At 50.0% G+C, this 27,208-nt stretch overlaps 1 protein-coding gene across 1 annotated transcript; it reads left to right on the top strand.

Annotated features, from left to right (window-relative positions):
* The first annotated feature begins 1,401 nt into the window (after positions 1 to 1,401).
* APMAP (adipocyte plasma membrane associated protein) lies at positions 1,402 to 27,059 on the top strand. The gene is made up of 9 exons (XM_069546522.1): positions 1,402 to 1,884; positions 9,794 to 9,910; positions 14,164 to 14,279; positions 21,023 to 21,115; positions 22,580 to 22,696; positions 24,085 to 24,259; positions 24,779 to 24,913; positions 25,292 to 25,484; positions 26,650 to 27,059. Exons 1-9 carry the CDS (start codon positions 1,610 to 1,612, stop codon positions 26,848 to 26,850), a joined length of 1,422 nt encoding a protein of 473 aa, XP_069402623.1. The 5' UTR covers positions 1,402 to 1,609; the 3' UTR covers positions 26,851 to 27,059.
* The last annotated feature ends 149 nt before the right edge of the window (positions 27,060 to 27,208 follow it).

The following is a 27,208-nucleotide window of genomic DNA, read 5'->3' as shown; positions in this document are numbered from 1 at the left end:
AGCAACTGGGAAGGCAGCACTGCTGGAAGTGGGCCTCAGCCCCAGGCTCAGGGTGCAGCCATGAGTAGGTGGGCTGCTGCTCAACACCCTACAATGTGCAGGACAGCTCCTCCCTCTCTTCTCTCCAAAGAATTATCTGGCCCAAACTGTCAGTAGTGCAGCGGTTGAGGAACCTGATCTAACCAACAAGGTAGCCCCATCCCCCCTGCCAGGAACAGGATGGCAGCCATCCTGGAAGGTATGGGGTGTGGGGGGTTCTGAGAAGAAACCACAACTAGCACTAACTTAAAAGGTTAGTGCTAATTTTGCTTCTTACGACATCTAAACAGAAAAACAGGACTAAACTGTGGTGTGCAACACGCGGCTCCGCTTGTGCAGAGCACATGCTCCAAGACAAAACCACTGACCCCTCCAGTGACTATTCTGGTTACAAACTCTGACCCATCCTTGCCAAGACCATCTATGGTTAACTCCAGCCCAGACCCCTTGGAGACCCTTCCATTACACTGCTGTCCGGAGGAGACTCATGTGTCCTCTGGTGCATTTCTTTGCTGAAGCAAGTTCAATAAACCTAAGTTTTTATTATTTTCTTGTACAGTCACGTTCCTGTTTCCAGTTGGCATGGAATACAAAAATCTCCAGTGAGAGTGCCTTAGACATAAAGGTGTCCTGCTTTTGAAATTAGGGGAAGGATTTTCAGCAAATGACATGGGCCCTGAGACATAAAAATGGTTTTGGCCAAGTGGAGGTGAAGGAAAGCACTATCAGAGAGACAAGGAATAATAGGGACCAAGGCAGGGAGGCACAGAATTAGAAACAGCAAATAATACTGAGTGTGTGAAACACAGGATTCAGGGCGGGAGGGATGCTCCAGACAGGCAGGAAGGGGACCATCGTGTAGCTGTTAAAACCCATCCCTGGGACAGCGGCCGTTCTGGTGCATCAGCAGAGAAAGATGTTGCCCAGGTGTTAATTATATAACCTGGAACCCTGCAGACCTCGATTCATCAAGAAAGTTTCCTCCTTTCACGCTGGGTCTTGCAGATTTTTCTCGGGGGCAGTCGAGTAGGGGGTCTGACGCCGCCCCTCCCCCCAGCACCCAGAAAGGCTCGGGGAGCCCGCTGACCTGGGAACTGCCTTGTGGAGCAGCAGGGAAAGCGATTCTCAGGGCGTCATTCCGAGCGGGCTTTTCTGGAGACGCTGCACAGTAAAAGGACCCGGTTTCCTCTGCCGGAAAAGCCCCCTGCCAGTGTCTTTCCCATCCCGTCCATCTTTCGCTCCTTTATTTGCCAAACGTCCTCACGAGCCCGCTAGTTCCCTTCGGCGCGGGCGCGGGCCTCGACCTACCCAGAGCGCCCGGCGACAGACCCAGCCACACGCTTACAAACCGCCCACCGTCGCTGTGGCCGTCACAAAGACGGACACGACCAGCCGCCCTTTTCCAGCGAGTCTTACCCTCAACCCCGCCGGTTCGGAAACGGCCCCGGGATTCCCGGTGGGGTGGGGTGGGGTAGGGGGCCCGCCCGCGGTCAGATCGGAAGTGAGGGGCCGGGGCCGCCAGGGGCGAGGACGCGCAGTCCGGACCCTCGAAGCCGCCACCGCCTGGGGGATGGGGCGGTGGTTAGGGCTAGCGCGAAAGAACCTCGCAGCTACCACCTCCCGGGAGGCCGGAAGAGGCGGACCCTACGTCACTCCCGCGCGCGCCCGAGCGGGGAGGCGGAGCCTCGGTCGTCACTTCCGCGCGCCTGGCGGGAGGTGGTCCGCGCGGGGAGCTGACTGGCGTCTCAGAACCATGACCGAGGCTGACGGGCTGCGGCAGCGCCGGCCCCTGCGGCCGCAGGTGGTCACGGACGACAACCGGACACCGGAGGCCAAGGGCGGCAGGTAGGCCGGGCCTGAAGCGGGGCTGTGCCCCCAAGGCGGCGACAGTAGCTGGCGCCTCATTTAGACCTCGGCAGCCTCGCTTCGGGAGAAGGCAATGGCATCCCACTCCAGTACTCTTGCCTGCAAAATCCCATGGGCAGAGGAGCCTGGTAGGCTGCAGTCCACGGGGTCGCTAAGAGTTGGACACGACTGAGCGACTTCACTTTCACTTTTCACTTTCATGCATTGGAGAAGGAAATGGCAACCCACTCCAGTGTTCTTGCCTGGAGAATCCCAGGGACGGGGGAGCCTGGTGGGCTCCCGTCTATGGGGTCGCACAGAGTCGGACACGACTGAAGCGACTTAGCAGCAGCAGCAGCCTCGCTTTGCGCGTGGAAGCGGGCTCTCGGCGCGCGGTGCACCTGGAGCCCTTCGGCCCCACCGCTGCGTCATTGCCCGGCCCTAGAGCCCCCCGGCCTCGGCCGGCGTACGCGGAGCCGCTTCCGTACCTGCCCTTCTCGGAAAGAGCGGGAAGCAGAAGGGACATCGTTGGGCAGTTTCTGTGAGGGTCCAGCCTTGCATGTTTTCCTGGTAGGGACGGATATGCGTAGGGCACCGGCGATGTTGGTGCCTGATAAAGGGAATATCAGATCTTCTCCCAACTTCGCTTCTTCTAACCTTCCCGAGTGCTTTGTTAGCTAGAAACTGAAGCATAAGCCTTTAAAGTTCTTAAAATTCTCTTAACTTTGTGCCCCGAGTGGCATAACTTTAGGTTTTTAAGAACCAAGAGGCCCCACATAGACCCAAGTTCAGAGTTTGGAACTGATTGGCTTTTATGTTGATGGTAATTTTGGGATATTTTTTGCCGTGCCATTGGCTGTGGTACATATTGAATGCAGCAGCACAGTGTTTGCTGAGAGAGACTGAATTTATTCCCTGATGATAATGAAAGGAAGGAGTGTTTGGTCTAAAAATCTATGATTTTCGGAGAAGATTTTTCACTAGCAAGAGTCCCGGGACCAGTGGAAAGGTCAGGAATACACTCCTCTTTGTGGGGTGACCAGCCATTCTGTTTTGCTCTGGATTCTAGGGTGTGGATTCTAGACTGCTGACCGTGGGCAGACCACGACAGGTCGGTCACCCTTTTGACTGGATGTTGTGAGATCATCTGCTGATGACTTAGGAGCCTGCAGAGCAGACAGGCTGGTACTAGCAGTGCTGTGCAGCCATGCCAACTCGCGTTGCTACACACTTGTGCCCAGGAGACCAGGGGGCAGCCGGCCTGGGTCTGCTATTAGGCACAGGGCATAGAGCACCCAAGGGGAGTAGTTGGATGGGCCCAACCATTAGCTGGGCCCTGTAGGCCCCAGGGCAGGGGGCAGAGTTAATTTACTTGTTTTTCAGTTTCTCTGGGATTTCCTCCTTAATGGCAGGGTTACTTTGTGTTCCAAACTCCTCACCTGTTGCTAGTCTTCCCCTGGGTGCCTTTTGCTCTCTGTTGATTTAAGACATTTTCTTGGCTTTCCTGTGTTTCCCCTTCTCTTCTCTGATCCTCTTCTGGGTCTTTGTAACAGTCTGTTTCCTGTCACCCACCTTCCTTCCTATGTGTATGTTGTAATTCTTTAGCTTTCTCTTATTTTTATCCTGCAGTTTTCTAGCTTTCATTTCTTTTGTAGTGGTTTCTAGTAGTTCATCTGATTGACATCTTGATTACCTTAAAATTTGAGGGTTCACTCTAAGACAAGAAAGTATTGTGTATAATGAGTGAAGGAAAGGAATCTGAAGGAAATAGAAATGTGATGGCTGTATAGTAAGCTTTAGATGTGCTGAACAGAATAAAGAAAGGACAGTTTACAGAAGCAGGACATTTGCTTCTGTTTACAGAAGGAGGGCAATAGATTTTAGTGGATGGGACACTGAATGATACCTTGCCCAGTCTCCTGGCTTCTGGCATGAGTGGTGGCACTAGCTCTGTTTTACTGGTAAGGTCATTGAAGTCTTTGTGAGTGACATGGTTTTTGTAAAGTTACAGAGGAATGGAGTCGCAAGAGACATCAAAACAAATGAAGGACAGAATTGGCTTCTGGACAATGAGGAGTGTATTTTTAAAATCAGGCTTTGGAGATAATGTTTTATTTCAAAGTTGTTGCGTGCCTGTATCTGAACAGTAATCTTTTTTTGGCCGTGGCATGCAAGATGTTAGTTACCTGGCTGGGATTGAACCTGTGCCCCCTGACGTGGAATTGCAGAGTGCTAACCACTGGACCACCAGGGAGGGCCCCAGTGCGGGTTTCTGATGAGTGTCATTTGGCATCAGTTTCCCCACAGGTTTAAGAAGTTTATTGACAGAGTGATTGTAACCCAGAAAGGATTCCTTCCCTTTTGGAACATAGTTTTGTCTGAGAGGAGAGAACAACTGTTTAATGTCCATGTATACTTTTTTAGGAGTGAAGAGTTGAAAAATTACCAGCTTCTTTTTCAATAAGCTTCCAAAGGGTTTCAGACTAATTAAAAATCTCTTGTAGGTCCATTTTCCTTTTTAAGACTGAAGCGAAAGGGAGGCAGTGGGGAGGGACAGCTGGGGCTGTCGTAATTCATGAGGTTGTGGGGAGCCAGGATTCCAGAGTTTTCTCAGCCCTTCCTCTGGGTGTGTGTTTTCAAATTGCTATTTTACTGTGTTTTCAGTTTGGTGTCAGCGCTGAAACAATGCCTGCAGTCTCGGAGCCTGGTGTAAAGGACTGTGGAAAGTGAACCAATGCAGGGCACGGTCACTTGAAAGGACTGGGCCACTGTGTGTGAGTCTCAGGTTCCAGGGATCACCTCAGCACCTGGGGTTCCGGTCTCTCGTGGGTTGGGGCCTGAAATCACAGGTCTGTGTTTATCTCATGGAGCGTGTGGGTCAGGACTTCAGTCTTTTCCTCGAGGCCTTGATGTCTTGTGTGCAGAAGCTATTAGAGGACACCCTTCGCCACATTTTGCCCCAGTAAATCCCATTTAACAGGATTTGTAAGTTGTGACTGAGCCGTTGGTAGTCGTCAGATCCTGTACATCCCAGGCATGGCTCTGAGGGTGCAGGTGTAGAGATGGCTTCCAGGTGCAGGTGTAGGGGTTGGGGCAAGCAAGCTGACCTCCCAGATGGCACCTGGGAGGGAGAGGGCTGGTCTTCCGGGGTGTGTCAGCACAGACTGAAGAGAGTATGATGGGCCTGTGCAGCACTTTGTTGGTGAAGATGGTTTGGATAAACGGAGGGTCCTTTAGATGAGTGGACGTAGTGCAGGTGTGCAGGGCTTCCCATGTGGCTCAAGTGGTGAAGAATCCACCGGCTAGCGCAGGAGACGCAGGCAGGAGACACGGGTTCGAGCCTTGTGTTGGGAAGATTCCCCTGGAGGAGGACATGGCAACCCACTCCAGTATTCTTGCCTGGAGAATCCTGAGGCTAGAGGGGCCTGGCGGGCTACAGTCCCTGAGGTTGCATAGAGTCAGACACGACTTCGCAATGGAGCACAGTGCAGTGTGTGGTCAGGCCGTTACAGAGCAGATGCAGAACTGTAGTTGACTCCGAGTTCACAGGAGCCAGCAGTGAGATGGGCCTGCCAAAAAAGTTAATGAACCTTGGGCTGCAATAATCATGCTCCCAGAGCCTGGGTCAGGAGCTCTCTGACCTCACCTTCAGGACCTGTGCACCTGCCAGTTACAGACTCAGTGCCCAGGGTCGCGTGGCTCTCACCTGTGCCCGGAGTTCGTTGAGTCCTGTGTTTCCTCGGCCGCATAGCTCTGCCCAGTTGCTTCTCCTGAAATCTGTGCAGAGTCCGTGGGCTTCAGACCCTCCCCACCCTCTGCTGACCTGAGGCACTGCTCCTCTCTGTACTGGTTGCTGCCTGTCTGGCCTCGCTCACCCTAGGCTGCACAGAGGGCGGGCACTTGACTGCTCTGCTCTCGGGGTTGGGTGCCTGCGCCACTTGCGCAGGTGGTCACGGAGCGCTTGTGGACTCCCAGGGCGTGCCGTCTGATGCGGCAGTCACTTGGCTGCATGTAACTACTCAAGTCTGAATTAATTAAAATGAACCAAAATTTAAAATTCACTTCCTTGTTTGTGTTATGTAGTGGGTTTGAGGGTTGCTGAGGCTGATGAAGGAAAGTGATATGGCTGTGAGGTGGCAGCAGCCGCCTGAGCTTTGTGGGTGACACTGACAGGTTTGCATGTGGGGGAGTCTCATAGGGGAGGGGATGAGAGGGGCTTCTGGGTCAAGGTGAGGGTCCGAGAGCTCCAAGGGCAGGAGTTGGGGTAGGAGTGGAGTTCAGTCCAGTTCAGTCACTCAGTCATGTCCGACTTCTTGCGACTCCACGGACTGCAGCACGCCAGCCTTCCCTGTCCATCACTGACTCCCAGAGCTTGTTCAGACTCATGTCCTTTGAGTTGATGATGCCATCCAACCATCTCATCCTCTGTCGTCCCCCTCTCTTCCTGCCTTCAATCTTTCCCAAGGGTCTTTTCCAAGGAGTTAGTTCTTCCCATCAGGTGGCCAAAGTATTGGAGCTTCAGCTATAGCATCAGTCCTTCCAATGAACATTCAGTGGAAGTGGTGAGGCTCTGTTTTATTGAAGGGTAGTCACTGTCTGGATGAAGCACAAACTGGAATCAAGATTCCCGGGAGAAATATCAATAACCTCAGATATGCAGATGACATCACCCTTGCGGCAGAAAGTGAAGAAGCACTAAAGAGCCTCTTGATGAAAGTGAAAGAGGAGAGTAAAGAAGTTCGCTTAAAACTCAACATTCAGAAAACTAAGATCATGGCATCTGGTCCCATCACTTCATGGGAAATAGATGGGGAAACAGTGGAAACAGTGACAGACTTTATATTCTTGGGCTCCAAAATCACTGCAGATGGTGATTGCAGCCATGAAATTTAAAGATGCTTACTCCTTGGAAGAAAAGTTATGACTAACCTAGATAGCATATTAAAAAGCAGGGAGATTACTTTGTCAACAAAGGTCCACCTAGTCAAAGCTATGGTTTTTCCAGTAGTCATGTATGGATGTGAGAGCTGGACTATAAAGAAAGCTGAGTGCCAAAGGATTGATGCTTTTGAACTGTGGTATTGGAGAAGACTCTTGAGAGTCCCTTGGACTGCAAGGAGATCCAACCAGCCCATCCTAAAGGAGATCAGTCCTGAATATTCATTGGAAGGACTGATGCTGAAGCTGAAACTGCACTACTTTGGCCATCCCTGATGGAAGAACTGACTCATTGGAAAAGACTCTGATGCTGGAAAAGATTGAAGGTGGGAGGAGAAGGGGACGACACAGGATGAGATAGTTGGATGGCATCACCGACTCAATGGACATGAGTCTGAGTCAACCCCGGGAGTTGGTGATGGACAGGGAGGCCTGGTGTGCTGCAGTCCATGGAGTCGCGAAGAGTCAGACACGACTGAGCAACTGAACTGAACCAAGCCACTGTCTGGGGAGGTTTCGCCAAGCACATAAAGCAGGCGGGCTCTGAATGGCTAAAAACTTCGGTGTTGGGGCCATTTGTCAAGTTACTGGATATGTAAAGTTGGAGTTTGATGGCCCTGCAAAGCTAGAGTCTCAGCCTGCAGTGAGGAAGTAAACAGCGTGGGGCCGAGCTGCCGGTTCTAAAACTTGACCCTGTATGGAGTTTTCCAGTAGGAACTGGCTGGCGGTCAGCCAGGGTGCTGATGGACTTCTTTCCCTGGAGAGGGGTTGGATCTGGACAGTGGTGTCCAGCCGCACATCAGGAACAACTGGGGTTTGAACCTGCCTGGCAGGTGGGACCGTGTGGACATGAGGCTTTGCCGGAGTTCCGGCCACCTTTCTAGCTGCAAGCAGTCACTTTCTATCCAGGCTGGACTTCTCGTTTTCCCTGTCGTAGGAAGGGGCAAGCAGGTCTTCAAGCACGCTGCCACAAGCTCCGAATCACATTCCTAAATTAAGATTTTAAAATATACACTATCACATAGAAAAGGAGAGTTAGCACAGAGTCCACTTTAGACAGGAAGGGTCTGTTTTATGTGGAAATGTGTTTGGCAAGGAAAAGGGAAAGGGACACTTTGGCCAGTGTCGGCACTTTTGCTGGTGCATTTGCACAAGGCAGCTTCCCCAGGGGCTGCAACTGTGTGGGGTGGGGGTGGGCTGATTGCGTCAGCCCCCTTGGCAGGGCACCGTCCTTCCCCGTGGGCTCTGAGGGGCAGTTCGTGCAGTGCCGTGTGGCCTGCCCTTTGGGACTCTACTTTTGAAGGGACCACAGGACCACGCCATTCCTGCCCCAAGCCCTTGCAGACATGCTCTGCCCGTGCAGTCGCCGGCTGTGGTGGTCGCACTGACAGACCAGGCCCCCAAGGAAGTCCTGGGTGGCGTGTGTCCCAGCCTCTGGACGGGCGGCCACCGACTTTGACTTTGTGGACGTCTTTGTGGAGCTGTAATTCGCATATCATCAGTCACCGGTTTAGAATGTCCAATTCAGGGATTTTTAGCTCATTTAGAGAGATTTGCTAAAGTGACAAATCACCACAGTCTAAGTGAAGAACATTCTGGTCACCGTTAACGGCTTTTTGAGGTGGGGTATATAACGTAAAAGGAACCTCCTTAGAGTGCACACGGTTCAGCAGTGTTTACTGTTGGGCAACCACCACTCTTCTCTAGTTTCAAAACTTGTCCTCATCCCGTGAAACTCCTTGTTGCCATTAAGTAACCCCGTCTCATCTCCCCTCCCAACAAGTGTCCCTTAGTAGATGAGTGGAAAACTTTTGTGTTGTTGAGTTGTGGAAGAACGACAGGAAGCGCTGCCATGGACTTCTTCTGGGGTGAAGCGGGACACGCGGTGCTGAGCGCAGGCTCGCAGGGGCCACACCAGCTGTTTGCCTTCACCCCAGAATCCCCCAGGGGAGCAGACACGGTCAGCTTGTGCAGCGTGTTTGAAACCTGACTCTGGGCTCCGGGTCCAGGCATCTCTTCCTGTCCTCGGCAGGCGGTGTCGTTAGTGGTGACTTCCGGCTTGGGGTCAGACATGACCCTCAGTCCTGTCCTCCTGGCAGTGGACTGCCCAACCCCAGCCCACACATTTCTGCATTCTACATTGAAACCGTCTTGTCAAAAATCAAATGAAACAGTGCCCTTAGTTGGTCAGGTGTGAGTCCTAACTTTTTTCAAGTCAGCTTTTTTGGATAGAAAAAGATTTTCCACTTTAGGAGCTCAGGATTTTAATTTGCTCTACGTTACTCTTGGCTTCAGGTGTTCAGTGAATCTGAATATCCTGACGCAGGCAAGTAGTGATCCCAGCAGTTTATTTCTTAGCAGGAGGCGTCACGTGCTGCCTGGCCCACGAGTGAGTGAGGTCGTTGGTGAGGGTTGTTGGAGGGTGTTTCAGCCCCCCGTGGCCACACACTCTGCTTGAGGGCCCAGGCCACTGTCAGGTCTCCCTGTGGCTTTGCAGGTTCTCCCGTGTCTGCTAGTGGTTGGGTTTGGACCTTCAGGATGTTCTGCCTCCGTTTCCTTTGTGAATGTGGCTCTGATCCTTGCTGCTCTGAGCCTCAGTGGTCAGAGGTGGTGACTGAGGGCCGCTGTCTTCCCGGTGGACGAGGGCGGCTCCTTCCCACAGCTTCACTCACACCTCCGTCACTTTGTGCCCATTGGTTCTTTGGGTTTACTGGCTTTTAGCATCTGCTGGAGGATCCAGGATACCGCTCATCAGACTACCTGGGAGTGCGCCACACCCTGGAAGATTAAAAGAAGAACAAGGGCATGATTGCCATCCTAGCAAACACTGCTGACCTTTAGTCACCCCCACGGAGGCGGTGGCCTCGAAAGGGGCAGGCCGGGTGGGAGGGCTGCCCCTGCCCAGAGGGCTGAGGGTGCGGCCGGTCGGTCTGAGCCTTGCGGGTGCCTTCGTGTGCTTTTTGTCCGGCAGCTCCTTTAGCGGCAGAGTGTTCCGAGCCACCTTCCTCATGCTGGCAGCCTTTCTCACCATCCCCCTGCTCGGCGCCCTGGTGCTGCTGGACTCGCCTATAGACCCGGAGCCTCTCAGGTGAGTAGCTGCGTAGCTCGGGCAGGGTGGGTGTTGCTGCTTGACAAAATCGGGCTGAGAGCTTCTTGGCTAATAAATCAACCTGCTCTGCAGGGCGGGCTGTGCCGAGCAGGAGAGAGCGTGAGCCCTTTAGTGCCTGTGCTCCGTGTTGAATCAGGTGTCACTCAACATGTGCCCAGTGCTAGGCATGCTACTCTTTCAAAAACAAAACTGTGCAAACCAACATTAAAAACTAGAAAAATCCAAGACAAGAGAAGCTTAAGTATTAGAGGTGATTAACCTGAATTCATTTGAAGTGTCGAGAGCACAGACACACAAAGGTTAAGTTCAAGTTGCCGTGTTTAAATTTTTTAAGTATCTGATTTTTAAAAATTATTGATAAGTGCTATTTATTTGGCAGTCACCACTATGTTTCCTGAAGTAAGGATTTACAAAGTAGTTGATTTTTAATAAACCTTGTATAATAATTACTGTTCTATTTTTCCTAAATTACCCTTCATCAGTGGGGATATGTAGGTAATACAGCATACTTGAAAAACTAGTGTGCACCTCAGGTCTCGTGAAGGTATTCACATTTGTAGTTACAGTCACGCAGAGCCAGGCTTCTCTTCATGTGACTGTTCATGACGTCAAGGGCTGTGCAGTCTGGTTTCCCCTCAGAGCCGCTCAGGGTGGTGAAGCTGCCTGAAGTTTGCTGTGAGTTCATGTAAAGTTGAAAAGTTCAGATAAGAACCCCGTCTCAGTGTAGAGGGAAGCTAATAGGTATAAACTGAGTGATGTGTTTTGTGAGTGAGAGTTGAGGCTTCATAGTGGGCAGTGTGTTGGGCGTCCTCTCTCTGAAGGTCTCCCTCCTGCCAGTCCCCCTCACTGTGTAGAAGGGTGGCTAAACTGGCTTCAAATGCAGACTGCCTGGGCCTTTCTGCTAATCCAGTGCGCCAGGTGGGAGTGAGATTTGTGTCCAAAGCTGGGGGTCGAAACCTGGGCTGGAGAGCTGGCCATGGAGAGTGAGGTGGTGGGGAGCAGGTGAACACACGGCTTCTAAGGGGACGCAAGACCTTTGATCTCAGTAGAGGTCGTTAATCGTGCCAAGAGTGGTAAAGAAATTTAGGGGAAAGGTAGTGTGACGTCCGAGCAGCCCGGAGAGGAGCCAGGTTGGGAAGGCTTTGAGGCTGTCCAGAGCAAGCACTGTCGGTGGAGTAGATGTGCCTGGTGAGGAGAACCCCATAGAAACTGGCGCGGCTGATGGGTCTCTCCTGGGCTCAGAGTTGGGCAATGACTTGCTCCCACTTTGGGGGTGTGGGGCCCTGAAGCCAGAACGAAGCAGAAGACTGGCAGACAGTGAGAACGGGAACGAACTGAGGTTTGGGGAAAAGTACTGGTAACAACAGCAGAAAGGTCTTCTATGAAACTCTGATCAGAGCAGAAAGAGCAAGGAAAGGGGCGGATACACTGGGACGAGCGGTGCAGTCTCCATGCTGGCGGCTCAGCTGGTGGGGGTGCCTCGGGGGCTCTGCTTTCAGGAGACCCAGGAAGTCAGAGGACAGACAGACCTGGAGGGCCCAGGACTGCGGGAGACCCTCCCAGGTGGCGGGTTATGCAGATGGTGGCAGCCTTTTAGTGAGCAGAGTCACCAGAGAGGCCGCCAGGCTTGGCCAGACCCTGCTGTGCACAGCAGCCTTCTTTTCCTCATTAGGAAGATCTGGGGCTGGTGGACACAACACCTGTGACGTCTTGATTCCTAGAGGGTGTTGCCCAGCGTCCGTTGGGACACGTGTTCCCAGAGGTGGGATCACAGCGGTGTCATCAGGCGTGGGTGACGTGGGCTCAGGAATATCTGCTTGGTGGATACTCCCTCCTTACCACAGGGGAGTGTCCACCTGTGGAGCCAGAGAGTCGGGATCGGGGTTGGGTGGGGGCGCCGCTCCATGGGTTTCCTGAGCATCTGTGAGGAGCCCAGGCTGTCTCCCTGGCTGAGGGTCGGGGGCATGGGCCACCGTCCCGCTCCTTCCCCCACAGGTCTCTTGTGGGCCTTGCCCGAGTTTTATTTTTGTGTGTTTCTGTTTGCCCCTCACATCCCTGACCACCCATAGCACTTTGTTGCTGCTTTTTATTTATTGAGTTCTACAGTTTTACCCTGTTAATAAAATGCAAATTTTTGACAGTTAACAGTAATAGCTTTCAGCTGCCAGAAGAGTTACTGTCCTTGTTGGTTTTTAAAATCATAGGCACAAAATCTCTTCTTTACAACACTACTGTGTCTTTTATGTTAAATTTTACAGTAACTAAAATATGTTTTAAATATGACAGAAACAGTCCTGTCTTTTCATGAAAACTCATGTTTCTGTTCCTTTCTGGATGGAAACCCAGTCCTTCCCCAGAGTGGAGGGGTGGAGGCCGCAGTGACCGCTGCTGAGTGGAGGCCACTGGCCATGTCCTGGCCCCATGCTTGTGAGACACACTCGCAGCTGGTGGGGACATTTTTATCAGTTTGATTTCAGAAGAAAGATTAAAGAGTGATCCTAATCAGAGAGAACCATGGGGAGAAACAGGACAAAACCGGAAACTGAGCATAGACGGTGACCGAGTTAGGAGAGTCAGCAGGAGCGAGCGCCTGGGCTGCCATCCCTGATGCCTCTGTGCCCAGCGGAGCGCCCAGGCAGTTAATGAGCGCCTGGGCTGCCGTCCCTGGTGCCTTTCTTCCAGGCCGCTGCATTTTCTGTGCTTTCCCGTCTCCCCTTGGGGGCAGGGACAGTGCACCACCCTGACTAGTTTGATGCTGCAGCCCTTCGAGGCCTTCCTGAGTGCAGGGAATCTGGCAGCCCCCACAGGGACGGCGGGGAGGCTGGGACTCGGGGGGCCCCCTCTGCCCCTGCTCCATGTGCTTGTCTGTTGCCTGTCTGCACACGTCCCTGCCCGTCTGGAGGTGTGACCTTCCCGCAGAGCTTGAACCCAAGTGTGTTGCAGGTCCCAGTCCTTCTCTCCCACTCTGGAAATAAAGCTCTTTCGTTGAACCACGCGTGTGCTTTTGAAGAGCAGTTAGGAAGCTGTATTTGTGAGACAGGGCCAAGGGTGGAGGGGGAGGTTTAGTTCCAGGGGAGTTGTGCTGAGAAGGGGTGGGGATGGAGAGCTCCCAGACCACCAGCCCCACCCTCCCCTTGGTTCTCCTACTCTCCGGGCCGGGGTGGGGGTGGGGGGTGACACGTGGGAACTCCTCTCCCCTGCTCCCCTGGGGGCCAGCAAGTCAGTGAGAACCCAGCAAGTTGGGGGCACAGGCAGCTGACAGAGTGAGGAGCTGACAATGCAAACACAGTGGTGTGGGGTCTGGGTTTCTGGGGGCAGCGCTGAGTGTTACACTGTGTGGTCAGAGCAGACTTCACTGAGGAGGTGATGGGAGGAGGCAGCGGGTTTAAAATGGGAGATGCCCAGGGCCCTTGGTGACCAGCTGGGAGAGCAGAGCGAGGGGAGGCCGTGGCCGGACTGTTGGGCGAGGAGTTTGTGGGAGACTTTGGCTCCGGGGAGAGGGCCCATTTGCAGGTATTGAGGGGTGGATACCCTTGATCTGTGCTTCACAGAGCGCAGGTGGGCTGCTGGGTTGCAAGCAGATGTGGGGGGACGAGGGAGGAAGCGGGGAGGGAAGATGGTGGCATGGCTCTGGGTGGCAACAGTTGCTGATGGCTTGGGAGAAACAGCGTGTCTGCCTGTGGATGGAGGAGATGGGAGAGCTCCTGGGCACTTTTGCGTGAGCCTGGGGTGGGGGTGGGGGTCCAGGCCACAGGGGGGGTGTGCCTGTGTGGGTGCAGGGGGTGGCCCCAGGCCCAGCTGTCTTCTGTCCTCCCCATGGAGCAGGAAGCAAGGCTGTCCCTGTGCAATGTCCACTCCGCTCTCTCCGTCTCGGTTGGGCCTGGATGGCCAGGCAGCCAGTGGCAAAATAAATGGTGGGCTCTGTGAGCTGGAGGGTGAAGCTTGTTGGATGGGTTGGGGAGGCCCGGCGCCCTGGGCCTCAGGTGAGAGGAGAGTGTTCTTACGTCAGCCACATTGACGCCTTCAGTTTTCTTCTGTGCTGTGACCTTTCCTGATATCCTGGGAGGTTTTTTTCTTTTAACCAGTGCGTCTGGCAACTAGGAATATTATTGAAATGTGTACCCTTTGTCAAAGAATGGCGAATTAATGCATGTAGGTCCTTGCAGGTCTTCAGTAAATACTTTCTTCATGTGTTTTTATAGACAAATCCCTATAATTGCATTATTTTACAGCTTCAAAGAGCCCCCTCTCTTCCTTGGTGTGCTGCAACCAAATACGAAGTTACAACAGGCGGAAAAGCTATTTGAAAATCAGCTTGTTGGGCCAGAATCCATAGCAAATATTGGGGGTAAGTAGACCCCTGGGACTTGGCGCTGTCTGCTGCCTGAGCGGGGTTCTGTGGGGACAGTGCCACGGGGAGTCTGGGCGGCCTTCTGGGCTGCAATTGTGCCTGTTTGTCTAGCAGATGCCCCGAGGGAGCCTCTTGCCTCTCTGAGTTGCAGGCTGTTGTAGTACTGGGTGATTTTGAGTTCCTGTCTAATAAGCTTTATTCTGCTCAAATTGTTGGACCATTTAAAAGGAAAGGAGAAAGAAAAAGCGTGGACACTGGTGTTTTAGTTCCCTTGTCACAATTGAGTAGGTGTTACTTGATGTAGCACAGGTTGTCTTTGTGTAGATTGCATTTTTGACAAGAACAGGAACTGTTCTCAGTATTTCCACTTTTTTAAACGGTCACCTTGGTGGGTACATTTAAGGGTAACCATCTGCTTCAGACTTGCCCGAACCTCCAGACTAGAAGAGGATCTGGTTCTAATTCTTGAGTCTGTAGCAACCTGGAACAGGCCTTTCCTGTCTGTTAGAATGAGAATTAAGCTTAGGAGTCAAAAGATACGGTTAGTGAAGAGGTTGGCGAGGATTGAGACGTGAGGATTTCCTGCGTCTTGTTTGTTACCTCAGCTTGCTGGCCATCACCCCAGAGCGCGGTGAAACGGCCATGGGTGGCTGCCATGCTTCCGTTTCCTTCTGAAGGCCTGTCAGGCCTGTGCCTCCACCTCCAAAGCTGTGAACCAGCTTGCCTTTCCCAGCATTGCTCTTTGGCTGTCCTGAGGACTGGGTATTTCTGTAGTTGGTTGTTGCTTTTGTCTGGCAGAGTGAGAATTGCTCAGGAGAGATGGGCATTTTGTGATTAAGTTTTGTGTTTCTCTTAAAAAGACATTGATGTTTATTAATTTCACAAATTTCATGTGTTTGGTTAAGAAATCTAGTACTGACGTTTAAAATTGGAACGTTGAGGAGTCCCAGTAATTCCTCCCCCACCCCATGCCCTCAGATCTCCCAGAGAATGCTTTTTTTGTCTTTTCCACTGGGCCTGATGCCTTATCTTGCTCTGTCACCACACCTCCTTTTCTCTTTTCTCTGCTTGTCCTTTGGTGACATTTCTGGTTATCCCCTGCAGGTGTGAACTGCATGAGGGCACCTGGGCTCACTGCTGCTGACACTAGAGACAGGCACTCACCTCAGAAGGTGCCAGGAGAGGGGTCACCAATGAACATCATTTAGACTTTACTTTTTAGAGCAATTTTGGAGTCACAGCAACATGGAGGGGAAGATACAGAAACTTACCATATATCCTCTACCCCCTACTTGCCGCATTATTAACATCTCCCCCAAGATGGTACATTTATTGAGAGTACATTGGACAACTCCTCCTTGTCACATCATCATCACCGGAGTCCATAGTTTACGTTAGGGTTTACTCTTGGTGTGTATGTTCTACGGGTTTGGACAAATGTTTAATGACATGTATCCATCATTAGATCATCACACAGAATTTTTACTGCCCCTTGAAATCCGCTGCGTTCAGCCTCTTCGTCCACTCTGCCCCCAGGCCTCTGGCGGCCGCTGGTATGTTTCTTGTTTCCATAGGTTTGCCTTTCCCAAATGCTTTAGAGTTAGAATCGCACATCAGGCAGTCTTTTAGATTGACCTCTCTCACTTACGTTATGCATTTTACGGTTCTACCCACTCTAGTACTCTTGGGCTTCCCTGGTGGCTCAGACGGTTGCAGTGTGGGAGACCTGGGCTGGGAAGATCCCTGGAGAAGGGAAGCCTACCACTCCAGTGTTCTTGCCTGGGGAATCTCCAAGGACAGAGGAGCCTGGTGGGCTAAGTCCATGGGGGTTGCAGAGTCAGACACGACTGAGCGACTTTCACATTCACAAGTCTTTTTACAGCTTTATAGCTCATTCCTTTTTATTAGCGAATAATATGCCATTGCCTGGATGTATCATAGTTCATTTTTCCATTCACCTTGTGTAGTTTTATAAGTTGCCAAACTGTCTTCAGAAGTGGCTGTACTGTTTTGCACCCCACCCCTCCCCCGCCCGCAGTCGTGAGTGGGAGCTTTTGTAGCTCCATTCCCCTGGTGATTGGCACTGTCAGTGTTCTGGATTTTGGCCGTTTTAATAGGTGTGAAGTGGTATCTCATGGCTATTTTAATTTGCAGTTCCCTGATGATATATGATATATGAACATCATTTCATGTGTTTGTTTTCCACCATAGTAGATCTTCTGTGGTGAGGTGTTTTAAGTCTTTGGGATATTTTTAAAATTGGATTGTTCATTTTCTTATTGTTGAGTCTAAAGAATTTTTTTTATATTTTGGATGCCAGTCCTTTATCAAATGCATTGTTTGCAGATACTTTCTTCCAGTCTGTGGCTTGTCTTCCCATTCTCTAGACAGTGTCTTTCTCAGAGCAGAAGTTTTTAAGTTTCAATGAAGCCCAGCTTATCAGTTCTTTCTTTTATGGATCATATCTTTGGTGTTGTGTTTAAGATGTCATCACCATATACAAAGTCAACTCAGTTTTCTCCGTTTTTGTCTTCTAGGAGTTTTGTAGTTTTGTGTTTGATGTTTAGGTCTGAAATCCGTGTTGAGTTAGTTTTTGTGAAGGGTGTAGGGTCTGTGTCTAGGTTCATCTCTTTGCGTGTGGATGTCTAGCTGTTTCAGCAAGATTTGTTGAAGAGGCGGTCTGTCCCTCACTGTGTCACCTTTGCTCTTTGGTTAGAGGTGAGCTGTGGTCTGCTGCTGGGCTCTGTGTTCTGTTCCACTGATCTGTTTGTTCTTGTGCCTTTACCACACTGGCTTCGTTATTGTAGCTTTATAGTGACTTTTTTTTTAAAGTCTTTATTGAATATTGCTTCTGTTTGTTTGTTTGTTTGTTTTTTGGCCAAGAGGCATCCCTGAACAGGGACCGGACCCGTGGCCCCTGCGTTGGAAGGTGAAGTCTTAACCACTGAATGTCAGGGAAGTCCTTATAGTAAGTCTTGAAGTCAAGTGGTGTACGGCCTCCAACTTTGTTCTCTTTCAGAATCGCGTTGGCTCGTCTAGATCTTTGCTTCTTCGTGTAAGGTTTAGGATCATTTAAATAACATTGGGATCGCTCTGGATCTAGAGCTCAGGTTGAGAAGAACTGACCTCTTGACAATGTTGTATCTTTTAATCCGTGAACATGGACTGTCTCTCCCTTTATTAAGTTCTTTGATTTCTGTTATCTGAACTTCATGGTTTTTCTCATCTAGATCTTGTATATATTTCATTATATTTAGACCTAAATATTTCATTCTTTTTGGAAGGTAGTGAAACACCTTCTGATACTCTGATTTTAATTTCAGGTTTCACTTGTTCATTGTTGGTATATAGGAAACTGATTGACTTTAGTATATTATCTTTGTATCCTGCAACCTTGCTATAATTGCTTATTAGTTTCCAAGACTTATTGTTGTTGATTCTTTGAGATTTTCTACATAGACAGTCATGTCATCTACAAATGAACATAGTTTTATTTATACCTTTTGTATCCTTTTCTGGTCTTACTGCATTAGCTAGAACTTTCAGCCCAGTATTGTAAAGAAGTGATGAAAGGGGACATCCTTGCTTTGTTCCTGATTTTAGTGAGAAAGCTTCTAGTTTTCACCATTAAGTATGATGTTAACTGTAGATTTTTTCGTAGATATTCTTTATCAAGTTGAGGAAGTTCCCCTCTGTTCCTAATTTGCTAAAAGCTTTTATCATGAAATGGGTGTTGGATTTTTGTCAATACTTTTTCTGCATCTGCTGATAAGTTCATGTAATTTTTCTTTAGTCTTCTAATATTATGGGTTACTTAGATGCTACACCAGCCTTACATACTTGGGATAAATCTCATTTTGTTGGGGTGTGTAATTCCTTTTCTACATTTTGGATTTGATTTGCTAATATTTTATTGAGAATTTTCACATCTTTGGACTTGAGAGATATTGGTGTGTAGTTTTCTTGAAATGACTTTATCTGGTTTTGGTATTAAAGTGATGCTGGCTTCATGGAATGAATTAAGAAGTATTCCTCTCCTTCTGTTTTCTGGAAGAGATTATAGAAAGTTGGTACCATTTCTTCCTTCCTAAATGTTTGGTAGAATTCATCGGTGAACCCATCTCAGCCTGGTGCTGTTTTGGAAGGTTATTAACTATTGATTCATTTCTTCCATAGATACAGACCTATTCAAATTGTCTCTTGTATGAGTTTTGGTAGATTGTGCCTTTCAAGGAATCGGACTGTTTCATCTACATTATCAAATTTGTGGACTTAGAGTTGTTCATAGTATTTCTTTAGTATCCTCTTAATGCCCGGGGGGGTCTTTCGTTTCTGATATTGGTAATTTCTATCTTTGTTAGCCTAGCTAAAAGATTATTTATTTTATTGATTTTTTCAAAGAACCAACTTTTGGTTTTGTTGATTTTTCTTTATTGATTTCTTGTTTCAATTTCATTGATATCTGCTCTAATTTTTATTCTTTCCTCTGCTTACCTAGGGTTTCCTTTGTTCTTTATCTAGCTTCCAAAGATGGAAGCTTAGATGACTGATTTTAGGTGTCTTTCTTTTCTAATATGTCTCTTTGATGCTGTAACTTTCTTTGTAAGCACTGTTTTCTCTTCCTCCAGGAAATTTTTGATAAGTTGCGTTTTCAATTTAACTTAGTTCAAGATGTTTTGTAATCTTGTGATTTCTTCTTTGACCTATGTGTTAAATTAGAAGTGTGTGTTGTTTAATCTCTTAAGTATTTTGGGATTTTCAGCTCTCTTTCTTTTAGTGATTTCTAGTTTAATTTCATGTTGGTGTGAGAGCAGATATTGTATCATTTCTGTTCTTTTAAATTTATTAAGGCATATGGTATGGCCCCAAATGTGGTCTATCTTGGTGAATGTTTCATGTGAACTCAAGAAAAAACATTTTGCTGTTTGTTGGCTGAGGTGTTGAAGGGTGTCAATTAATATCCAGTTAAGCAATGGTGCTGTTGAGTTCAACTGTGTCTTTATTGATTTTCTTATTTATTTATTGGTTTTGGCTGTCCTGGGTTTTCGTCTAGTTGTGGTGAGTGGGGGCTACTTTTTGTTGCAGGGCACGGGCTTCTCACTGTGGTGGCTTCTCTTGTTGTGGAGCTCTGGCTATAGGCCAGTGGGCTTCAGTTAGGGTAATTTTCTGTTGCCAGGATCTGTCCATTAATTTTTTATTTATTTTTTTGACATATAGTTGATTTACAGTGTTGTGTTAATTTCCACTGTACATTAAAGTGACTCAGTTATATGTATATGTACATTCTTTTCCGTTTTATTTTTCATTGTGGTTTAGCCCAGGACATTGCAAGCTAGCTCCCTGTTCTATGAATGTGTTGTGCGGTCGGATCTTGTTGCTCATCAGGGTCTTTCCATTTCTGAGGGAGGGATGCTGAAGTCTTCTCCTCTAATCATGGATTCCTGTGCTTCCTTGCAGTTGTATCAGGTTTGCCTCATGTATTTTGACAATTATTATCAGGCGCATACATGTTAAGGACTGTGTGTCTTCTCTACAGTTGACCTTTGTTGTTACCTGATGGTCTTCTTTATCCCTGATCATGTTCCTAGCCCTGCAGCTTTCTTTTAATTAGTGTTAGTGTGGTGTATTTTTCTTTACCCCTTCATTTTTCATCTCTATGTGTCTGTATATATAAAGGGAGCTTCTTACAGACTGCATTTCATTGCGTCTTGTTTTCTAATACACTCAATGACAATCACTGTCTTTTAATTGAGGTTTTTATTCCATTAACGTTTAAGATGGTAATTGATATACAGTTGATCCTTTAACAACTCAGGTTCACTTAAACATGGATTTTTTTCCATTGAACACATTCTGCAGCACTGCTCCATCCACAGTTGCTTAAATCCGTGTGTCTGGAATCTTGCGATGCAGAACCTCACAGATTCAGGACCTTGAGGATGTGAGGGCTGACCATAAAGTTATCCACAGATGTTTGACTGTGCAGAGGGTTGACGCCCCCTAAACCCCAGCTGTTCAAGGGTCAGCTGTTGTTGGATTACTCTCTCCCATGTTTGTTACCGTTTTCTATTCATTGCTTATGTTATTTTCTTCCTTATTTTCTCATCCACTTTGGGAGTTCAGTAGTTCAGTTGAGCATCTTATATGATTCTCTTTTCTGTCCATTCTTTACCTATCAGTTATACTTATTTTAAATACTTTTTTTAGTGGCTCCCCTAGAGTGTGCAATATTTACATATAAGAATATGGAGCATTTCATGAATTTGCGCATCATTGCAAGTTTTGCGTGGTTCTGGTTCTAGTATATGTGCTGCTGAAGTGAGCACTTGATTTTACACCTGGGGGCCTTCCCAGCAGTTGTTTCCCTTTGGTTAGATAGTCACCTTCTGCAGTTAGACACTGCCATGAGGCAGATGTGACCAGACCCAAGCGCTGAGCATCAGCCTGAGGGTTCCCGCTTCTTTGAGGGTAGAAAATCCTGTTTTTATCTCTGACTGGTGTCTGCTGTGCCCTTGCTCCAGCCTCAGGGTCACGCCCATGCTGGTTCCAAGGCCCTTATGGCGTTATTGCTGCATGTGTTAAGGCTTTTGGTCCCAGACACCACTTGCTTTCATTTTCAAAACTGCCATTTCCTCTCTGGAGACAAAGCACAGACTGGCCACCTCTGTTGGTGGTGGTGGTGAGAGCATAGTTCTTAGGCTAACCTAGTAACACCCTTACTCCTTCCTGTCTTTAAACAGATGTGATGTTCACGGGTACAGCAGATGGCCGAGTTGTAAAGCTTGAAAATGGTGAAGTAGAGACCGTTGCTCGATTTGGCTCAGGCCCGTGCAGTAAGTTTTGGTGACCGCCTTTGTGTCTCTTCCAGGCACCCAAGGAAGGTGCTGAGAGGAGCTGTGTTTCCTGGAAGTCAGGTCTTCGGAAGAGGAGAGCCCTGCTGCCCAGCTGAGGCCCCTGTGGTCATACTTTCCCTCCAGACCCCTCACACCCCTCACCTCAGCACGTACCCCAGAGCCGCTGTGGGAGGCACTAGGCTTTGTTCCTCAGGTGCCGAAGTGCATTCCCACACTAGCCTACCAGGGACCTCAGCCCTTCATCCAGAGTGAATTACCCTTAGGTCCCTCAGGTTTTAGAAACTCACTATTTAAGCACTGGTAGCACAGACTTACTATCCTTTTGTTAGGAGCTAGAATGTTTTTGTAAAAATGATGCATTTTTATAGTAAAATGCGAACAGCACAAAGAAGAAAGTAAGACTCACCTACAGTCTTCTCAGGTATAACTTGTTAACAATGTAATGAATAACTGTTCAGATCTCTTTCTGTTCATGGACTCACACCCACACATGGTTGTAAGTGATGGGATCATACTCTGCATATGAGTATTTAACTTGCTTTTCCCACTCCGTATGGTGGCTAAGTGCCTCTGCAGTAAGCATCCTGTGGTAAGCATCCTAATGTAAGCACGCATGTTAAGTGCCTCTGCAATGAGGGTCCTGCAGTAAGCCCTCTGCAATAAGCACTCTGGTAAATACTCTGCAATAAGCACTGAGTAGTGAGCACTCAATAGTAAGCACCCTGCAATAAGCACTCATTAGTAAGTACCCTGCGGTAAGCACCCTGTGGTAAGTGCCCTGCAGTGAGTGCCCAGCACTAAATATGCTCTGCCACAGGTTTAAAAAGAATATAGGTAGTAGAGCAGGAGAATGGATCTAAGGAGTAATATGGTAGCTTTTCCTTTATGATGGGTGGAGGGACCCTGCCATGTCCTTGGATGGGCACAGCATTCAGGTCCAGCTGTGGGGCTTCAACCCCACTCCTGGAGTGCTGGGGGATCCAGGGGTGGGGCCTGTGCCTGCTGGGGGATCGGGGGTGGGGCCTGTGCCTGCTGGGAGATCTGGGGGTGGGGCCTGTGCCTGCTGGGGGATTGGGGGAGGGGCCTGTGTCTGCTGGGGGGTCGGGGGAGGGGCCTGTGACTGGGAGATCTGGGGGCGGGGCCTATGCCTGCGCTGACTGTTTGAGTCTGCAAACGCTGATGTGAGCGTGATTCTTGAGCGCCAGTTGCTGTGCGTGTGTCCACATCCTGACTCTCCGGTGGGCCCTCTGGACAGACTGGACAGTGGTCCTAAGCTCTCAGGGCCAGGGACGCGGTGGGGGCTGAGTCGGCCCCTGATGCCATGGTCAGTTTTGTTCTCTGCAGCAAGATGCCGCTTTAGGATGGGATAGATGAGGTGACTGGACACTGATGGGCCTCAGGCAGAATCTGGGGCCAGCCACTGATTCCTGTCTGTTTCCCTAGAAACCCGAGATGACGAGCCTGCTTGTGGGAGACCCCTAGGCATCCGGGCTGGGCCCAACGGGACTCTTTTTGTGGTTGATGCGTACAAAGGGCTGTTTGAAGTAAATCCCTGGAAACGTACGTGCCAGTAACTTGCTTCCTTCTGTGATGACTGTGGATCTTTTAAACAACGTGTGTATTTATTTATAAATGGATTTAGTAGAACTTGTTCAGTACAGCCTACCGGAGACCCTGGTATTTTTCTTACATACTGAATGGTACTGAAGGTCTTGCCTGCAGAGAGCACCAGCATTCACGTCGTGTGGCTCCTCACTCGAGCCTGCCTCAGGTTCATACCTTCCTCTCCCCTGGCCACCGGGTCCCAGAAGGTCTCATTCTGAGGGTGTGAGGCTCCTCTTCCTGTCTTCACTTTTCTGTGTGTCCGTCTGGGCTCCCTGTTTGTTTTCTGCTTCTCAGTCTTCTCTTTTTCCTTCCCCTTCATCTCTTGTCTTTGTACTTTTCCCTCCTCCAGCTGCTTCTGCTGTTTCCCTCCCCTGACTGGTCATGGTGTCCTGTGGACTAGTGCTGTGTGTGATATTGTTGTGTGTGCTCAATGGGGAGGGTCACGTGGAGGGAGGAGTTGTCCTCGTGGGTGGTGCACAGGGCCCCTGGGTGGCCCCCACTCTGCTGGATGCAGGCATGTGCCGGTTACTCAGCCTCTGAGTCCACTTGCCTCACCACAGTGTGGGGCTGACGGGAGGGCCTGCCTTGGGGGATCGTTGCTGGCGTTTAAATGGGGTTGGGCGTAAAGAGAACTAAGCACTCCATGAGTGTCTGTGCTATAGTCTGGAAAGACTTACTACTACTCCTGCTTTTCACATTTAAAAGCAGGTGAGGGGAGCACTGTATTTCTCTCAAATAGAAAATTGCCTTATTAACCCCAGACTCTTGGCAGATTTTTAAGTCAGTTGGTCTTGGGGAAAGGAGTTCCTCGACCATAGGGAGGATTCTGCCTTGAGTGGGGTTGTTCTAAAAAGTTCATCACTGAATAGAAAGGAGGGGAACACTGTGCCAAGTACTGCATCTTCTGACATAGAGAGTGGGGAGGCTCCCTTAGTTTTTCCCTTTTTTTTTTTTTTTGATTTTTATTTATTTATTTTTTTTAGTTTTTTATTTTTCAAATTTTAAAATCTTTAATTCTTACATGCGTTCCCAAACATGAACCCCCCTCCCACCTCCCTCCCCATAACATCTCTCTGGGTCATCCCCATGCACCAGCCCCAAGCGTGCTGTATTCTGCGTCAGACATAGACTGGCGATTCAATTCTTACATGATAGTATACATGTTAGAATGCCATTCTCCCAAATCATCCCACCCTCTCCCTCTCCCTCTGAGTCCAAAAATAAGTTAGGTTGATTAATAGTTTGAAACTATTGAGCCACAGGTTCTAAGAATGAAAGCAAGTCTCCCGTCTTTCTTCTTTCTCTCTTCCTGTCTTTCCTTTTCTTCCTTCCCATCCCCTCAGGTGAAGTAAAACTGCTGCTGTCCTCCGAGACCCCCATTGAGGGGAGGAAAATGTCCTTCTTGAACGATCTTACAGTAACTCGGGACGGGAGGAAGGTTTACTTTACGGATTCTAGCAGCAAATGGCAAAGACGAGATTATCTGTTCCTGTTGATGGAGGGGACGGATGATGGGCGGTGAGTGTCCTGAATCTGCCCAGGGAAGCTGTAGATGGGCAGGATGACGTTGGAGAGTATATCACGCCCAGGAGTTGGTGGGTGTTTCTGAGCATCTGCTCAGCTTTTAAGGGAGGATCTTAATGTTTCCTGGAAATAGGTGGTGGTCACAACAGGGCAGTGAGATGTTCTCACTTCTCTTTGGAGAAATGAAGCTAAGAACAGCCAGGCCATCTGAGGGTGTGGGGGGTGGTCTGGCACTTGGCGGGGAACCTCAACTCCTGTGAGGCTGGAGACATGGTGACCCACCTGGTGTGAGCTAGTGCCCAGGTCAGCGAGAGAACTGACTGTGGGCTTGTCTGGAGGGGGGTGCCTGGGTGGCCCTCCAGGGCCAGCCTGGAACTGGTCTGAGTGGAGGATGGGGGCCCTGCCACTCCAGTGCAGGCCAAGTGCCCCTGCACAGGCCCTGGCCAAGGGCTCCACTCCAGCCCCGCAGGGCTCCCAGATGCCCCATGTGACCCTCTGCTTTGGCACCTGCAGCCTGCTGGAGTACGACACCCAAACCAAGGAGGTGAAGGTTTTGTTGGACCACTTGCGGTTCCCCAATGGGGTGCAGCTGTCTCCTGCGGAGGACTTTGTCCTGGTGGCGGAGTCGGCCATGGTGAGGATCAGGAGGTGCGTGAGCTGGCGGGTGTGAGGGGTGGGGCGGGGCCTGGGGGCCTGGGTGAGAAGCAGGGCGGGGCCAGTGTGAGAGGCCTGCTGCAGAGCCTGGGGCGTGGCAGAGGCTGGTCCTTTGTAAGGGGAGAGTTGTCTTCTCTCTTTCCCTCAGCCTTCTTGAGTGTTGCGGGCTGGGAGAGTCTCAGCAGAACGCTGACTGCGGTCCTGGCCCGGCCCAGTTCCCATCTCTGCTTCTCGCTGGACCCAGGGCTCTGAGGCCCTTGCAGCGGGCCATTGCATCAAGTGCCCTCGTTCATGATGGATGCCTTGGTGTTTGGCTCCAGTTTTTTGTTTTGGGGGGCTGCTGTTCATTGCCTGCTTGGCTGACTTTTTCAGGTTCTACGTGTCTGGCCTGATGAAGGGAGGGGCTGACGTGTTTGTGGAGAATTTGCCTGGCTTCCCGGACAACATCCGAGCCAGCAGCTCCGGGGGGTACTGGGTCAGCATGGCGGCCATCCGCGCCAATCCCGGCTTCTCCATGTTGGATTTCTTATCCGAGAGGCCTTTTCTTAAAAAAGTGATTTTTAAGGTAAACATGAAAACTATGATTTCAAGAAACAAAATGAAACTGCATCTCACTGTGGGTTTCTTTGACCCTTGTGAAAGCTCTAAAAATTCTAGTTCTGCTTATGATATCTGATGCTTTCAGTGACTTCTTTACACTTATCCTTCGGCTTAAAATGTAAGTTTACATCTTTGAGCCCTCTGACTCTTTCCCTCCTGGTCTCCTCGTCTGGAACTGTCACCCTCACCATCATGACCTGTTGGGCCTCTGTCCTGCTTGTCCCTCTTGCTCTCCCCCAGACGCCCAGCCTTTGGCTCTTCCTCGAGTGGTTTAGGTGCCCCTTCCTCCTGCCTCCCCGGAGCCTCGTCATGCCCTCCGTGGGATCCTGCCCATGTCCCAGTGCCAGTACCAATTACTGGTACTGAACTGTTTGTAACCTAAGGTCCTGGAAGGTGCCAGGCGGCGGTTCCTGAATGAGTCTGTGCGCACGTGCTCATGGGCAGACCTTTGTACTTAAACATTCATATATCTTTATCTGTTCCTTTAAACTGAAAACTCTAAGACTGTGTTTCTGGTCCAACACCACAGGATCTATGCCTCTTCTTACCATCCATGTTGGTACTTCCTTTCTCTAAGGGTGAGAAACCTGGGTCCCGTGCTCCCTCGTGCCTGTTTGATTGGATTCCCCTGGTGACCACATTTGTAGCCTTTGTCCCCAGCATCACACGGCCCTGGTTAGGGCTCTGGTACCCAGGCCAGCCCTTCTCCTTCCTCCCAGCCACGTGTAGGGGCCTGCTCTCCCCTTGGGGCCCGTGGCCTGTGCCGGCTGCCCCACTGCAGGACACCATCTCCCCTGCTTGGAGCCATGGCCTCTCCTCCAGGGTGGATGCTCCCTACTCAGACTGACTCCTGGTCTGGGCAATCCCTGCACACACCTACCCTGCTCAGCCCCACAAGCCATTTTTTGACTAAATGTTTTGGGACCAATATTAAAAAAAGGCAGTCTCACTCTTGTGTGGAGGGGGGCAGGTGGGGAGGTGGTTCAGCGGGGGGGCAGTGCAGATGGGATGCACCCAGCAGGTGACAGGACTTGGTGCCCAGCTGCGGGTCTCCAGGTGGGCCTGTTGTCTGGACTCCAGGGGCTACACTTGCCCTGCCATACTCTCTCTGCTCTGTGTTTCCGTTGCAGCTATTCAGCCAAGAGACGGTGATGAAATTCGTACCGCGGTACAGCCTTGTCCTGGAGCTCAGTGATAGCGGGGCCTTCCAGAGGAGTCTGCACGACCCCGAAGGGCAGGTGGTCACCTACGTGAGTGAGGCGCATGAACACAATGGGCACCTCTACCTGGGCTCCTTCAGGGCCCCCTACCTGTGCAGACTCCGCCTGTAGTCTGCTTAGGCCTGCTGTCACCCTCTGCCCGTTGTCACCTGGAGCCCGCTGTTACCTGGAGCCCATTGTCACCCCATGTGCCACCCCTGGGTCCCCCGACGCCCGCTGGTCCTGGAGGCGTGGTGCAGTCCCAGAACCCCTCACCTGGGCTAGGCCTTGAATTTGCTGAGGGGAAGATGAGTCCTTGTAAAGCCATTTTCTCTTAAAAACCTCCCAAGCGTGGTGATTGTCTCTGGGACCTGGGGACTTGGTGTACTCTGGTGGGGATGGATTTGTGGGTGAGCAGCTGAGGTCTTGACCCTGCTGCTGGCTGTGTCTCACCAGCCTTGGTGTCTTTGCTGTTAAGCAGGTGATACCT

This window comes from Ovis canadensis, chromosome 13 (genome assembly GCF_042477335.2).
Source record: "Ovis canadensis isolate MfBH-ARS-UI-01 breed Bighorn chromosome 13, ARS-UI_OviCan_v2, whole genome shotgun sequence".
Classification (NCBI taxonomy): domain Eukaryota; kingdom Metazoa; phylum Chordata; class Mammalia; order Artiodactyla; family Bovidae; genus Ovis; species Ovis canadensis.
The sequence above is the reverse complement of the archived record's forward strand: the minus strand, read 5'-3'. Positions and strand labels throughout refer to the sequence as shown.